At 43.7% G+C, this 15,979-nt stretch overlaps 1 protein-coding gene across 8 annotated transcripts in view; it reads left to right on the top strand.

The window, feature by feature from the left end:
• Positions 1–15,979, top strand: part of LOC109922972 (rho GTPase-activating protein 28-like) — a 171,223-nt gene that overhangs the window by 99,055 nt on the left and 56,189 nt on the right. For all 8 annotated transcript variants that reach the window (XM_048596357.1, XM_020523016.2, XM_048596358.1 and 5 more), the window contains one exon: positions 5,577–5,794. In XM_048596357.1, the coding sequence (XP_048452314.1) occupies positions 5,577–5,794 (218 nt within the window). The remainder of the gene's footprint in view (positions 1–5,576; positions 5,795–15,979) is intronic.

The raw sequence follows: 15,979 nt of genomic DNA on the forward strand, positions 1-15,979 counted from the left end.
ACAGGCTCACACACAGACATGCTGTCTCTCACACACACATGCATACAAGCTCACACACAGACATGCTGTCCCTCACACATACACACACAGGCTCACACACAGACATGCTGTCATTCACACACATACACACGCAAGCTCACACACAGACGTGCTGTCTCTCTCTCTCTCTCTCACACACGCACACACACCGCTGTCCTGTGAAAATCTTGGAGCCTATTCCTTCAGCTCAGTAACAGCTCATTCTTTGTCACTCCACTTGTATTGATGTGACTTTAACTGAGCTGCTCAGGGCTGCCATTCAGCCCATTTTTTCAGCTGCTGCCCACACTCAGCATATGTGCGGTTCCCCCTCCCCAATGAGCTGTTCTCTGCCCCCTCTGCTGCCATGTGAACGATTGCTTTTATAAAGCCATTGTAATCAGATTAACTGGGCACAAGTAGGCATCGGTGCGATTCAGTTAGCTGCTCTCACCCCTTCCCCCTCTTTGTGATAGCAGTGGGAGGACTTCTTGTTCCTGTGCCCTCCATGCAGCTCTGAGTCAATAGGCATGATCTTTAAATTGGAGACCTCTGAATCAATGAAAGGTGGACAATAAAAGGGAAGTGGAAGGGTTACTTGACAGCTTAGGAGACAGGGCAGACTGTGCACATGCAGTATGTGATGTGAGTGCAAGGCACACTTTTATTCCCAGGGTGTGAGCTTTCTTCTTATCTATATTTTTAAAAAGGAAAAAAAAGTGAAGGTTAGGTTAACAATCGTGAAAAGGGCTGCAGTAACTATTGCGTAGATAAACATATTCCCAAAGGGCAGACATTTACAGGAAGCTGAAGCTCACTTAACTAGTCAGACCAAACCCAGGGAAACCTAAGGTCACACAGATACAGCTCATGGCAGACACAGATAGAAACGAATAGATTGCTGCACAATGCTGTAAACTGAAAGCTGAAAAGGCGAAAGAGCAGAGCAGCAAGTTCTGACGCAACCTTTCTGAAGCATATTGACCACAGCCTCTGGAAGGAGAAGAAAATAATTAACTGGACAGTGACATTGGGATGACAGTCTCGCCTCCAGTCTCGATAAATTGAAGTTGATTTTGAAGAACATGTGAATGGAGAAGGTGAACCAAATGAAGAGACCCACCAAGATGAAGAATCGAAAGGATCAGGACCTGTCACATGCGTGGTCAGTTTGGCTTATGGTGAGCCTGCTAGTTGGCCAACACATAGTAATCATGTGTGACAGGAACATGGGCCAGAACAAGTTCAGCAATTCAATTTCCTGCAAGATTGTAATCGAAGAAAATTTTCAACAAATCTTTACGGAATGCTTGCCAATTGGAGAAGAAATGCATTGTCAGTGCCTACAAAGAGCTTGGCATTTTGCTTCTGCTGCATGCTGTTTACTAGTGGCACGTTATCCCTTTTTCTATGGTAAAGGTTCAAAACTCTGAAAGAAATATGCTTGCAGTTTTAGCAGCACGGGAGAGGAGCAGTGAACATTTTGGAGAGTTTTCAAAAGTGGAAAGAACTTGAACTGTGATTGAGAAACCAGATAAAAAGTATTAGCAGCAAATCTGATGATGACTGGTTGAGTGAGTTTTTGGTTTGCGAATGCTGCCTTCCAGGAAACACACGAATACCCCCACACTGCTGGTAATGGGAACATCTTGAAATTTGTGGGATGTCTAGCTTTGTTTGACCCTATTGTGATTGAACATCTTTGTAAAAGACAACGAGACCTGGTTGCACCAACTTTGTAAAGATATGCAGAATGAACAGATTCCACTCTTGTGCAAGTGCCATTAAAAGGAAAGTCAAAACTGTTGTTCAAGATAGTTAGCCTGAAAGTGTTAAATCTGAGGCCTTGGTATAGCTCCACACACTGAGAGACTGTCTCTCAGGGAGGAGCTAGTTAGTTCTAGCTGTCTCTTAGTCTTATCTGCACTTACTAAGAGACATCAGTATCTCCTAAGAGATACTGGGCTAACCCAAGTGTGATATAGTTATTAGGTTACGTTAGCTTAGGACTAGTTATAAAAATAAGAAGGTTTTTGCTAAAACTATAAAAAGCAGTAGTTAGGCCGCAGCTGGAATACTGTGAACAGTTTTGAGTCCCTAATCTGAGGAAAAATATATTGGCATTGGAGGCAGCCCAGAGAAGATTCACCAGGTTGATACCAAGGATTGTTTTAGAAGGTTGAGTAGGTTGGAGCTGTAATGTCTGGAGTTTAGAAGAAGGAGAGGCGACCTTATTGAAATATACAAAATACTTAGGGTGCTAGGCAGGGTAGATGCAGAAAGGCTGTTTCCCCTTGTGGTACAGTCTAGGACAAGAGGGTATGAAAGGGTTGCCCTTTTAAGACAGAGATGCGGAGGAATTTCTTCTCGCAGAGGGTAATGAATTAGTGAAATTCTTTACCGCAGAGGGCTGTGTGATTAAGTATATTCCAGGCTGACAGGGACAGATTTTTAATCAGTAAAGGAATCAAAGGTTTTTGGGAAAAGGCAGGACAGTGAAGTTGAGGATTATCAGATTAGCAGTGATCTTGTTGAATGACAAGCAGAGTTGATGGGCTGAATGGTCTACTTCTTTTCCTACATCTTATGGTCCAAATATGGTGGCTGAGTGGTTAGCACTGCTGCCTCACAGCGCCAGAGACCCAGGTTCAATTCCAGCCTTGGGTGACTGTCTGTGTGGAGTTTGCACGTTCTCCCCGTGTCTGTGTGGGTTTCCTCCGGGTGCTCCGGTTTCCTCCCACAGTCCAAAGATGTGCAGGTTAGGGTGGATTGGCCATGCTAAGTTGCCCATAGTGCCCAGGGATGTTTAGGTTAGGTGGGTTAGATAAGGGAATTGCAGGGGTGGGGGAATGGGTCTGGATGGGATGCTCTTCGGAGGGGCAGTGTGGACTTGTTGGGCCAAATGGCCTGTTCCCACATTGCAGGGTTTCTATGATTCTATGAATATGACTAAACAAAGTGCATGCATGTTCTGCTGAAGACTACAATCATAGAATCCCTACAATGCAGATAGAGGCCATTTGGCCCATCGAGTCTGCACTAACCTTTCGAAGAGAATATCCCTGTAACCCCACAAGGGGGTTACCATGGTTAACTTACCAGGCCTGCACAATAGAAGGCAACTGAGCATGGCCAATCCACCTAACCCACACATCTTTGGATTGTGGGAGGAAACCGGAGCACCCAGCAGAAACCCAGACACAGGGAGAATGTGCAAACTCACACAGACTGTCGCCTGAGGCTGGAATCGAAACTGATCCCTGGGAGGCAGCAGTGCCAACCACTGAGCCACAAGTTGGATGTCAGTTCTGCTGGAAACTAGCCTGGTTGGCAAGTATTACAGGTAGAATTGATGGCAGCAATTGTATCTAAATAAGTCCCTAGCAGGGACACATGCCGGCTGTATAAAACATTAACATCTGCTCACTTCACAACCCACCCCCACTTGCTATTGTCAATACAGTTGTTGTTGAAAGAGTGGATGAGTAATCCAGAAGCCTTAAGAGATGAGTCCACTTCCCTTTAATCCGGTGAGGGAAATAAAATTCACTTAATAAATCTAGGAGAATAAGCTAACCCAATAATCATGACCATAAAACCACCAGATTGTCATTAATGATTCACGGATGTCCTTTCAGGCAAGGAAACTTTGGCCGATATGTGACTCCAGGTCCACGCAAATGTAGTTGACTCTTAACTGTCCTCAGAAACGGCCTAGCAGTCATTCGGTTAGATTCAAGAAAACGGCTCGCTCCCACCATCTGCAGCGTAGTTGAGAATGAGCAATAAACACTGAGCTTCATTACTGACCCCCACATCCCATGAATGAACTTCAATAAAAGCCTAAAATAAAAACAAGGAACCGCGGATGCTGAAAACCTGAGACAAAAACAGAAAGTGCTGGAGGAACTCTGGCATCTGTGGAGAGAAAAACAAAGTTAACATTAATGCCACTTTGTGAGAATGGCCTGGACTGTTTTCTCTATAGAGGCCTGCTGAGCTTCTCCAGCACTTTGTTTTTCTTTAGTAAAAGCCTGTTTGGTGCTTGGTTGCCACATTTCAGTGAGATTGGGACCTCAATCACTGTGAGCCTCTCCACTTCCAGAACCATCAATACACACAGCTGACCAATCGCTGACAAGTCAAAATAGTTGCCATCTTTGCTTAACTGTATGATGAGGTTTAACACCAGACCTGGAGTGCTGCGCACAGTTTTGGTCCCCTTACTTGAAAAAGGAAGTAACTGCATTGGAGGCAGTTCACAGAACGTCCACTCGATTAATTCCAGATATGAAAGGCTTATCTTTTCCTGATGACAGGCAATTCAAGAACCAGGGGTCGGCCATTTAGGATTGAGATGAGGAGAAATTTCTTCACCCGGAGAGTGGTGAACCTGCGGAATTTGTTACCACAGAAAGCAGTAGAGGCCAAACTATTGAATAGTTTCAAGAAGGAGTTGGATGTAACACTTGGGGCTAAAGGGGCTAAAGGATATAAGGGAAAAATGGGAACAGGCTGTTGAGCTGGCTGATCAGCCATGATCATGATGAATGGTGGAGCAGACTCGAAGGGCCAAATGGCCTACTTCTGCTCCTATTTGCTATGTTTCTACATCTTATGAAAAGAAAATGAGCAATTTAGGCCTTCGTTCGTAAGAGTTTAGAAGTTTAAGAGGAAATATCATTCAGGCATATAAAAGGGGATTGACAAAGTAGATTCGGTGTTTCCCCTTGTGGGACAGTCTAGAATGAGAGTTCGTAGTTTAATGCTGGCAGATTTAAAACAGAGGTGAGGGGGTATTACTTCTGTCAAAGGGTCATGAACCTGTGGAATTCACTACCCCAGGGTGTGGTAGAGGCCAGGACACTGAATAAATTTAAGGAGGTGATAGATGGATTATTCAGGTTGAAGGGTTATGGAGAAGGGCAGGAAAGTGGCGTTGAGATAAGATCATCCATGATCATCTGAATTGGTGGAGCAGGCTCAAGGAGCTGAATTTCCTACTGCTGCTCCTAGTTCTTATCTTCTAATATAAAAAAAAATTGAGTAAGGACTGGAAAATATTCTCAAACAATATCATTCCATAGAGAGAGGTTTAGTCAATTACTGAAGGATCCCATCCTCCCTGAAGGATAGCCATCGTTTCCCTCTCCCATGTACTTTGATAATCTCACAGATCTGGCGGTGCCTGTGGGGAGAAAGCAGAGTTAACATTGTGAGTTTGGCGATTCTTCATCAGAAGCTTTCTCTCCACTGATGCTGCCAGACCTGCTGAGTTTCTCCAACAATTTCTGTTTTTGTTTCAAATCTCCAGCATCTGCAGTTCTTTGTTTAACTTCGGTAATCAGGTCGCTTAAAATGAAGAGGAATGGGAAGAGGACAATGAGGAGCACAAGCGGCCTAGCCTGCAAGGCTTGTACATGTGCTGTAAATCTGTACACTACAGACACTGGCTGAATGCCTGCAATGTTCTCTCATGTTTTTTCTTTTTAAAGCTTCCTGCTTTAGATTGTTGGGTTTTTAAACTTTAATAAACGTGACCGTATGTTACTTTGCAGAGGGGGAGATGGAAGCCGAGTGGTTACAGGAGGTAGGCCTCTCCACCTTGGTCTCAGGCTCTGCAGGAGAGGATGGGATGGCGCTGTTGTCCACACTGACCCGAGCTCAGGCTGAAGCCGTTCAGCGCCGACTGGACACCTACACCCAGACCACCCGGAGGAAGAACAAGCAGCCTGTCCGGGATGTTCGAGATGTGTTTGGTCTCACTGACTCTCCGGTAAGTACAGAGAACAGCAGAACTTGCATTTATAACATCAGTTTTGTTTCGCAAACTCCCAAAGCAACTTGCAACCAATAGCATACATTTTATTAAAGTGTTGTCCATAAACCTTATCAGTCTGGGAGATCTGTGGCCAAGCAAATTGGGCATAGCAAGCTCTTGGGCCATTAGTGGGCCAGTCTAGTTCAAATTTCCATCTAATGTCAGATCCTGGTATGATAAGGTATCAGGACACCATTGGAACCTGCCACCAGGATCCCAACGCAGGATGATAAATCCGCCATCTCTAAAGTGGGGACTCGATCCCTCAACCATCTGTTTCTAAATTGAGGGTGCTACCAACTGAAGTCTGGCTGACACCATGGCATTGTTTGTCGAGCTTATGAGGCTTAATTTTCTGGAGATTGGTTGCACATGGTGAGTAAATGACATAACAGTAAGGTTCATAGTGACTGCCGGAGGTGAGGAATCAATCTTACAACCAGCAAGTGAGTTTTGGTCTGACCGAGACTGGCCAGGCATTGAAAATATTCTCATGCTCCTGCGGTGACTAAGAGGCTGAATGAGAAGCTCGTTGAAGATTGGAATCTACTGTTGCATGTGGAACTGTGCCTCGAAAACAGAAGGCCCTTAGAGGAAGATGTGATGAAACAGCACCAAACTGGGATGTGAAATAAGTTTGTGGCCAGGACTTCAGTGCATGGGATGTAACTTCTTAGGATCTGAATGACACAACACATAGGAATTTAGTAAACACAGAGAAAAGTAATAAACTTCTGATGACGCAGTCTGGAGCAAAAAGGAGAAACATGACAAATTAAATTTTATTGCAGAGAAGTATACTGTGATGCATTTGGGTAGAAAGAATGACAAGGCACTGTAAATGGGATGGGTATAAAGGAGGCACAAGAAGAAAGAGACTTGGGGATGTATGTGAACAGATCTCAGAAGGTACGGGATACATTGACTGATCCGTAATATTAGAAGGACTGGTTTCAGTTTGACTCCCAAGAGGAGGTGTGTTATGGTCATGTCATAGGCTTTGTTTTGTTATTTGTTCATAGGATGTGAGTGTCGCTGGCTAGACTATATTGCCCATCCCTAAAGGCTAGCTAATAAGAAGAACAATATGATGAAGAGTCACTGGACTCGAAGGGTTAACTCTGCTTCTCTCTACACAGATGCTACCAGACGTGCTGAGTTTCTCCAGCATTATCTGTTCTTGTTTCATCCGCTTCCCTGGAGTGGGATGATTGTTCCCCCCTACCCCCTCTTCATTAAGACCAGGACGTCACAGGATCCAGTTACTTTGGATTCCTGTTTCAGCTTTTATTTTTACTTCTTAGCCTTAGGGATGGGCAGTAAATGCTGGTCTGAATTTCTGCTTTTGTTTCAGACCTTCTGCACCTGCAGCTCTTTGTTTTATCCCAGGGAAACAGATGGTCATTTTCTCACGAGAATCTCTACTTTAATTTGGACAGTAATTCAACTTCCTGGTCTTTGCGAACGCGAGAGGTACAAAGTTGCTGAATCCTCGAGGTAAAAGTCTTTGTGGGAGGGGCAAGAACGAACACGATGGGCATAAAGGCCTGCTTCAGTGCTTTCTCCTACTCTGAAAGATTCTCACAACTAATCTCTGAGGTTTTATGAATATGCAATGAGGACGTGGTCATGTTGAGCTTCTCCTCTATGGAGTGAGGTCACACAACATTGTGGCCAAGATTCCTGAAGAAGAAACCCCAGAACTGACGTGTTTCACGGACTGGAGGTTGGATATTTTGTGTCCTTATTTTTAAGCTGGTAACTGGGTCGCTCTGCTTGTGATAATGAGCCAGTTATGCAGAATAGATTAACCCAACAGTAGAATCATAGAAACCCTACAGTGTGGAAGCAGGCCATTCAGCCAGTCAAGTCCACACTGACCCTCCAAAGAGCATCCCACCCAGCCTCTGTAACACTGCATGGGTAATTCACCTAGCCTGCACATCCCTAAACATTATGGGTACTTTACCATGGCCAATCCACCCAACCCACACATCTTTGGACTGTGGGAATAAACTGGAGCACCCGGAGGAAACCCACGCAATCACGGGGAGAACGTGCAAACTCCATACAGACGGTCACCCGAGGGTGGAATTGAACCTGGGTCCCTGGTGCTGTGAGGAAGCAGTGGTAACCACTAAGCCACTAAGCCACCATGCCATCCACTTGGGATATAAATGCATCTTGGGAATAATAGGGTTCAGGATGAGAGTGAACTGATAGGAGTGTGAAAGTGACTGCTGACCTCCAACTGTGCAAGTTTTTCTTTCTCCTGTTTTGTTTCTTTTAACAAATTTGTGGAGGGGGAGGGTTTGGGTAAGTCTAGTGAAAATTGAATTGTTTGGGGCGTGGGGGAGGAAAAGAAAGAAGGTGTATTTAATTAGCACCTTTCATGACCTCGGCATGTGTCGTAGCGCTTTACAGCCAATGGAATACTTCCGAAAAAGGTGCAGGAAATGTTGACAATGTAACTGATCCTGTTGGGAATTGATTCCTGATTCTGCTGTGACGCTGACACACTGAGTTCAAGAAAGTCACAAGGGTGGGTGTCTGTTGTAAATAGTTTGTCAAATTCCTCAACATTGAAATGTAATGAAGGGATATGTTTTGAGCAGGATCATGGGAAGCAGAATAATTCTGGATGGCAGCCTTCATTAGGTTTCCGGAAATGATCTGTCTGGGTTGTTCTGGCAATGTTTTCACGTCGAAATGGTGACCGTGGCCTCAGGAGCTTAATACTGTTTACAGAAGGAACAGAAGCAACAATGCATTAAGACTGAATAAACTAATTTTGCAAATGTTATTCTACAGTGTTCATACTCTCGATGCAAATAAGCATGATATTATTGTGGCCATATTTACAGTTTGCTGATGTGTAGCAATTGAACCTGGATAATAATATTCTACTAAACCTTGCAGGCAGTTAAAAGTTTTTTGACTTGGAAATTGGCCTGAAGTTCTTTCTATCCCTGTTCTCTTTGCAGCTTTGCCCCATTTAGCACCTTGCCTCTCAAGGAATCAGTTTCTCTTTTCCTTTCATCCCACCAAGAGGAACCACCTTGTGCTTTACAGCCTTGAACATCAGAGGCATTATTTGCTCCATGCTGTAAGTCTGTTTGTCGCCTTATGTTATGGTGCAAACCTTCACATCCACAAATGGTATCCTGTCAATTGACACTATCTGAAAACTTCGACGCCAGCCTCCACTGCTTGAATTTATATTGTTTACAGAGATCTTCAACTTCAGCTTGATGTCGCTGTCTGTTTCGAAGGAAAATGACCATTCATTTCCTTAACAATTTCTGATGATAAATATTTCCAAAACCCAGATCCTTATCACTTCTACTCTTGATCAATTATATTTTCCATATGGAGGTGACTGAAGGAAAGAAAGACTTACGTTTATATGCTGTTTTTCATGATTCCATACATCTCAAAGCACTTTATAGCCAATGAAATACTTCTCGAAACGTAATCCTGTTATCTTTAATGAAGTTTAATCTACACTCTGTCAGATGGGGCTTTTTGCACAACCTTGTGCAATCCTATTCTACTCCCCGAATAAGCAAGGCAACTTATTACTTAACTTATCTGTTGCTGCCACATAGGGCTGGTTAGGTTTATAGTGCATGAGACTTAGAGATTTTTTTTCTAATTACCATAAGTACTTCTGAGTGGGCGTGAAGTTTGGACATTATTGAGGATACATTTGTTCTGGAACAGTGATCGAGGAAAATGAATAAATCACTGAAGGAGATGGGGGATGATAAGTGAAATAGGAGAGAGGATGCCAACAGAGGGAGGGAGCAAGAGAGCTACTTTGGTAAGGAGAACATAACAAACAGAATCAGTGAGCTGCAGTGACGATGTTTAAGGTTGGTTTAGTGTCGAAGGAAATATACATGTTCTACATCTCCAAGATACCATACCCTCTGGGGAATGAATGAAAACTGTATTCCCTGTGAATCCCTTTCAGTGTTGATCATACTCTTACAAATGCTCTTTTTGATGTCAAGGAGCTTGCATGCCTTTCATTTCTAAGCCTTTGATTGTACTCTGCCAGACATCAAGCAACTGTGATCTAGAGGCCCAACGATTGCGAATTGTATGGGTGGGAGAGTGAGATAACACTCCCTAGTTTAATCTATTCTCGTCATGGAAGGCACCTGCCTTCCATTTGGCATGGCGGTGGCCATTGGTCCATTGCAATATTACAGAAGTAACATGGAGGATCAGTGACTGCCTTGCTCACCACTTCGTCACATGTTTGCCAGCAAATGTGACAATCTTGGTACAAGTGGGTTGGTACTCACCAGATGTTGCTGGAATAGAAGTTCGAGAGATGGGTAGATGGGGCTCAAATTCTGTGAGGGGTCCTCCTTTCTCTTTTTTGCAGTTAACCCTGCAGAGCACCAGTGACACCTTTCCTCTGCCTTAGCCAGAAAATGGCTTGACATTTTGCTGCTGTACGAAGGAGACTGACCCTATGTCCTCCCCCCTTTACCAAAAAGAACAATAGCTAAGGGCCAGGAATTCATTGCCCTGTGTTTTTTTTTGTTCTCTGATGGGATGACAAGGCCAACACCAGTTGCCCACTCCTAACTTTCCTTAAACGGATTGGCGTAACTTGTCCATTTCAGAGATCAGTTAAGCATCAACCATATTGTCGTGGATCTGGAGTTGGCCATACCAGATAAGGATGGCAGATTTCCTTCTGTTAGTGAGCCTTTTTTTTTCGACACTTAAATGTTGGGGGAACCTGCCCCTTAAAGAACATAGCAGCCATTTAACTGCTAGTTGGCCACGAATAGACTGGAGGTGGAATTTTTGTCCCTCAAGAGCAGGAAGTTCTCTTCGAGGAGCTGACCATTTAGGGGCTGGGCAGTGCCAATTCAGAGGGCTGCTAGCCCTGAACTGGGGGCTGCGTAACATTGCATTATAAACAGCTGGTAGGCTGCCCACTCTATTTTACATGCAATCTGGTTTCAAACCTGCTGGCAAGACCATAATGTCTAGCCCTATTTCCCTTGATTGCATAAAAGTAGGTCATTGTAATGAAAATTGCATCCATTTTTGTGAGATGGGCCTATTCCTCTTCGAAAGGTCCATTCGATTGGTTTAATAATCCTAACAGAAGAGTTGAGCATCTTGCACTTCATAGGTTTCATTCAGCAGTGAAGCACCAGGAGCTGAGTGCTGTATTCCTGGTTATCATTGGCTGCTATTGCACAATTTCTACCAGAGTTTAAACTTTATGCTGACAACAGCTTCCAGGCTAGAAGGTAACCGAAACTACCACGCTGAAATTAAACAAATTCTAATTCACGGTTAAGGCGCTAAAACCTAATTGGAAACAACTTCCAGTGATCTTTCTTTCAAGCCATAAAAACATTCATTTTGAGAGATTCTTTCATATTAGAAGTGTATGATATGGAGTGACTCAGAACTTGGCCTTTGAATAGAACAGTGAACTTGGTAATGTGAATAGTTTATTTCTGGCCTGAAAACATGGTCCAGTTCAGTTTTCTAAAGATTTTGCCAATTGTGGTCCAAATCATACCATTTCTGTTGCATGCTTTAACCAGGTCTGTGAACTGAAGAATGGAGGTCCTTCATACACTGTTTTCAATTCAAGCACAATTGTACACTGCAGAGATGCACATAAGGAAATGAAACATAAAAGATCTGAGCAGACTCTTCCATTTCTTTGAGTTAACAAAGAATGAAAACTGGCTCTTTAATTGGATCTAACAAAGAAACAACATCCCAGAATACTTCAGAGACATGATCCGTAATAAATGAATGCGGAGTTATGTAGAGTGAGTGACCAAAAGACTTTGGTTGAAGAAGTGAATTGCTATAGACTGAAAGCTTTAGTCTTCCCATTGTATAAGTGGTTGTCAGTTGTGTAAATGGATAAATGCAGTGCTTGATGTGGTAATGGATCATGCACATCATGATGCTTCAAGCTTCATTTACCCACCCACAGCATTAACTAATTCCAGCGCAGGGCAATAGCTTAAGGCACAATTAGACTCAATATTTGAAAAAAGGAGACAGTGTTCTCCCACCCCGCCCCCAAAGTGATTTCTTTAGGAGCAGCATGATAGCTCAGTGGTTAGCACTGCAACCTCACAGCGCTAGGGACCTGGGTTCAATTCCACCCTCGGGTGACTGTCTATGTGGAAGTTTGCACGTTCTCCCTGTGTCTGTGTGGGTTTCCTTCAGGTGCTCCAGTTTCCTCCCACAGTCCAAAGATGTGCAAATTAGTTGGATTGGCCATGCTAAATTTCCCCTGTTGTCCAGGGATGTGTACGTTGGTGGGAAATGCAGGACTACAGGGATAGGGTAGGGGGTAGGTCTGAGTGAAATGCTGTTCAGAGGGTCATTGTGGACTCGATGGGCCGAATGGCCTGCTTGCCTACTGTAAGGATTCTATAATTTCTACGCTTCCTGCAGAAAGTGTGTGTGTGGATTTTGGGGGAAAGGACAGAATTTTCTCATAAAGCTCAATATTTGGAATTGTGTTCATCCAAGATATTTGAGGGCTGTTGATGCTCATACCATTGTATAATTCACTGCAGCAGAGCCTGAGTGAAATACAAAACTAAGCTGGCTGCAGCTCTCTGAAAAGTTCCTGATGATTGACAAAACAGCACTTTGTACTTAGCGGCACCCCATCCAGTCTGGAACAGGTCTCACAGCAGAGAAACTTTTGAGCAGGGATACCACAAGGATTAAAATAACATGCAATGTGACGTACCAGCTTTCCTTCACATCACCAGCTGCTTCGTCCCTGATTTCACCGAGTCTGCTGGGGATAACTCTTGCTAGCTCACAGCGTAGGTGCTTTTAGCTTCCTGAGACAGGACATTCCATCCACGGGTGAGGAAAAAGCTGCTATTGTAAATCAATCCACCACAAACTCTGTCACCACCTGATTCTTGCAAGATTATGTACAAAGTCTGCTGTACAGATGATCTCACAGTCAGAGGTCAGGGGTTGGTAGACAGCAAAGTTTCATAAAAACAAAAAGTCAAAGTTAAGTTGTATTTATGCAAATTAATTTTATCAGTTGATTTATTAGTTCAATTACTCTGGCCAGCTGATGACAGACACAGAGATGTACAGCACAGAAATAGCTCGTCCATACTGACTGGATCTCCTAAATCAATCTAGTCCCATTTCCTGGTATTTAGCCCTTATCTCTCTAAACCCTTCCTATTCATATACCCATCCAAATGCCTTTTAAACGTTGTAATTGTACCCACCTTTACCACTTCCTCTAGCAGCTTGTTCCATACACGCACCACCCTCTGCGTGAAAAAGATGCCCTTGAGGTCCCTTTTAAATCTTGTCCCGTCACCTTAAACCTGTGCCCTCTGGTTTTGGACACCCCGACCCCGGGAAAAGGACCTTGGCTATTCACGAACAAAAACAAAACTGCTGGAAAAGCTCAGCAGGTCCGGCAGCAGAGAAAACAGAGTTAACGTTTCGCGTCCGATGACCCTTCCTCAGAACTTGGCTATTCACCCCATCTGTGCCCCTCATGATTTTATAAACCTCTATAAGGTCAACCCTTAGCCTCCGACGCTGCAGGGAAAATAGCCCCAGCGTGTTCAGCCTCTCACCATGACGCAAAAAAGAGCAATGAAGAGCAAAGACCCTCCGAGAGTAGAAATCACATTTTGCTTGGAAAAATGGGGAGAGGAAATATAAAAGAAAGATGCCACTCTACAGGGAATGTAGGAACAGAGACACCTGATGGTATATGTGCATGGATTGTTGAAGATGGCAAGACAGTATTTATTTTAATTTGTTCTTGGGATGTGGCTGTTGCTGGTTGGGCCAGCACCTGTTTACCACCTTTCATTATCCTGGAGAAAGGGGTTGATAAATTGCCATCTTGAACTGCTACATATAGAGAACTGGAAGGGCGTTCCAGGATTTTGGCCTAGCGAAGGAACGGTGAAAGAGTTCCAAGCCGGGATGGCATGTGACTTGGATACTTACAGCTGGTGGTGTCCACATGGGATTTACAGCCATCATCCTCCTTAGTGGTAGAGGTTGCAGGTTTAAAAGGGGTTGTTGGAGGAGCCTTGGTGAGTCATTGCAGTGTATCCTGTAGATAATACACACTGCTGCTACTGAGCATCAGTGATGGAAGGAGTGAATATTGAAGGTGGTGGATATTGTCCCAATCAACCTGCTTTGTCCTGGATGTTCTCAAGCTTCTTGAGTGTTGTTGGAGCTGCACCCATCCAGGTGAATGGAGAGCATTCAATCACACTCCTGACTTGTGCCATATAGATGGTAGATAGGCTCTGGGGACTCAGGAAGTGAATTTCTCAATGCAGACCTCCAAGTCCTGACCTGCTTTTGTAGCCATAATGTTTATATGTCTAGTCAGACTCTAGTTGATGAAGTGGTTAATAATACCTGTGGAAGCGTGGGGGTTTATAAATGTTGGCAGAAAATACAAGATGTGATGGATTTCTACCTTTCCAATTCAGTATCAACTAGAATGTTGTCTACAATTCTCTACAACCAGTTATTGGAGGGCTATTAAGCTTTATTGAGTTTGCAGAAAAGATTTATGGGAATGATTCCAGGAATTAGGAACACCGGTTAAATGGATAAATTGGCAAAGCTGTGATGTTCTCCTCAGAGAAGAGAAGGGTGAAAGGAGCTTTGATAGAGCAGTTCACAGTCAGGAGGGGTCTAGGTGGATGGAGAGAAACTGTTCCCATTGGCAGAAAACCTGAGAACCAGAGGCAGCCAATTTTTAACATGGTTGGCTAACGAATCAACAGTGACGCGAGGAAACTCTTTTTACACAGCAAGTGGTTAGGATCTGGAATACACTGCCTAAGAATGTGATGGAGGCAGTTTCAAGAGATGACATCTCATTCAGGTATGGAAGATGCTAAAGGGGATTGACAAAGTAGACGTAGAGAGAACGTTTCCTCATATGGGGCAATCTAGACCCACAGGTTATAGAGGTTAGGATAAGGGGTAGCAGAATTAAAACAGAGATGAGGAGAAATTACTTCTTTCAAAGGCTTGTGAATCTTTGGAATTCACTCCCCCAAAGTGCGGTGGATGTAAATTGAGTAAATTTTAAGGAAGAGATAAACAGATTAATTAATTAATAACAGTTTGAAAGGTTATAGGGGGCAGGCAGGAAAGTGGAGTTCAGCTGAGATGAGATCAGCCATGATGGTACTAAATGGCGGAGCAGGCTTGAGGGGCTGAATGGTCGACTTCTACTCTTCATTCTTATTTTCCTCTGTACAATCGTGGCTTTCAAAGGGGAAATTGGACGAGCTCCTGAGCAGAGAAACCATTTACAGAGGTGTGTGGAAAGGAAGAGAGTCACCTGGAGGTACATGCACACTGTATCCCTGGCTAGGTTAGCATTTATTGTTCACGCCTAGGTGCTTGGTTAGTGAGTTGCTGTCTTGAACTGATGCAGCCTGTGAGATGTAGGTGCACCGACAATGCCGTTTGGAAGAGCGTGAGACTGGCTGAGATGCTGTCGAATGGAGCTGGTAAAACACAATGGACAGTATGGCTTCCTATAGCACTGTAACCATTCTATGATTCTTAATAAAAATGCACCTGATTTTCATTATTCTATTGCCAAAAATAGATGTTTTTTTAATAATAATGATTGTAATGTATGGAGTTAATGGTTCATTGGATTATTTATTCTAGAGACCAATGCTTCCACAATACCACAATTTAGTCCTTTGTTTCTGGTGCTATAAAGACCAGTGTGAGCAGCATGGGAAGCACCCACAGAAAGGGATTAACAATGTCTGATACAATTACTGCAGCTTTGTGAAACAATGATCTGAAAGGATGACAAGCCAGTTGTCTTGCTTACTTGAATCTTCACGTCATTTTGACTTAGCAGTTTTAAAACGGAAATATAGGATTTGAACTAAAAGCTCCAAAAGCAAGCAAGGGAGCTTTCTTTAAAACAAAAGCCAATAAGTGATAGAAATCAGAAACACAAACAGGAAATGCTGGGAATACATAAATGGAGATAACAAGGTGTAGAGCTGGATGAACACAGCAGGCCAAGCAGCATCACAGGAGCAGGAAGGCTGACGTTTCGGGCCTAGACCCTTCTTC

This window comes from Rhincodon typus, chromosome 4, assembly GCF_021869965.1.
Source record: "Rhincodon typus isolate 14 chromosome 4, sRhiTyp1.1, whole genome shotgun sequence".
Classification (NCBI taxonomy): domain Eukaryota; kingdom Metazoa; phylum Chordata; class Chondrichthyes; order Orectolobiformes; family Rhincodontidae; genus Rhincodon; species Rhincodon typus.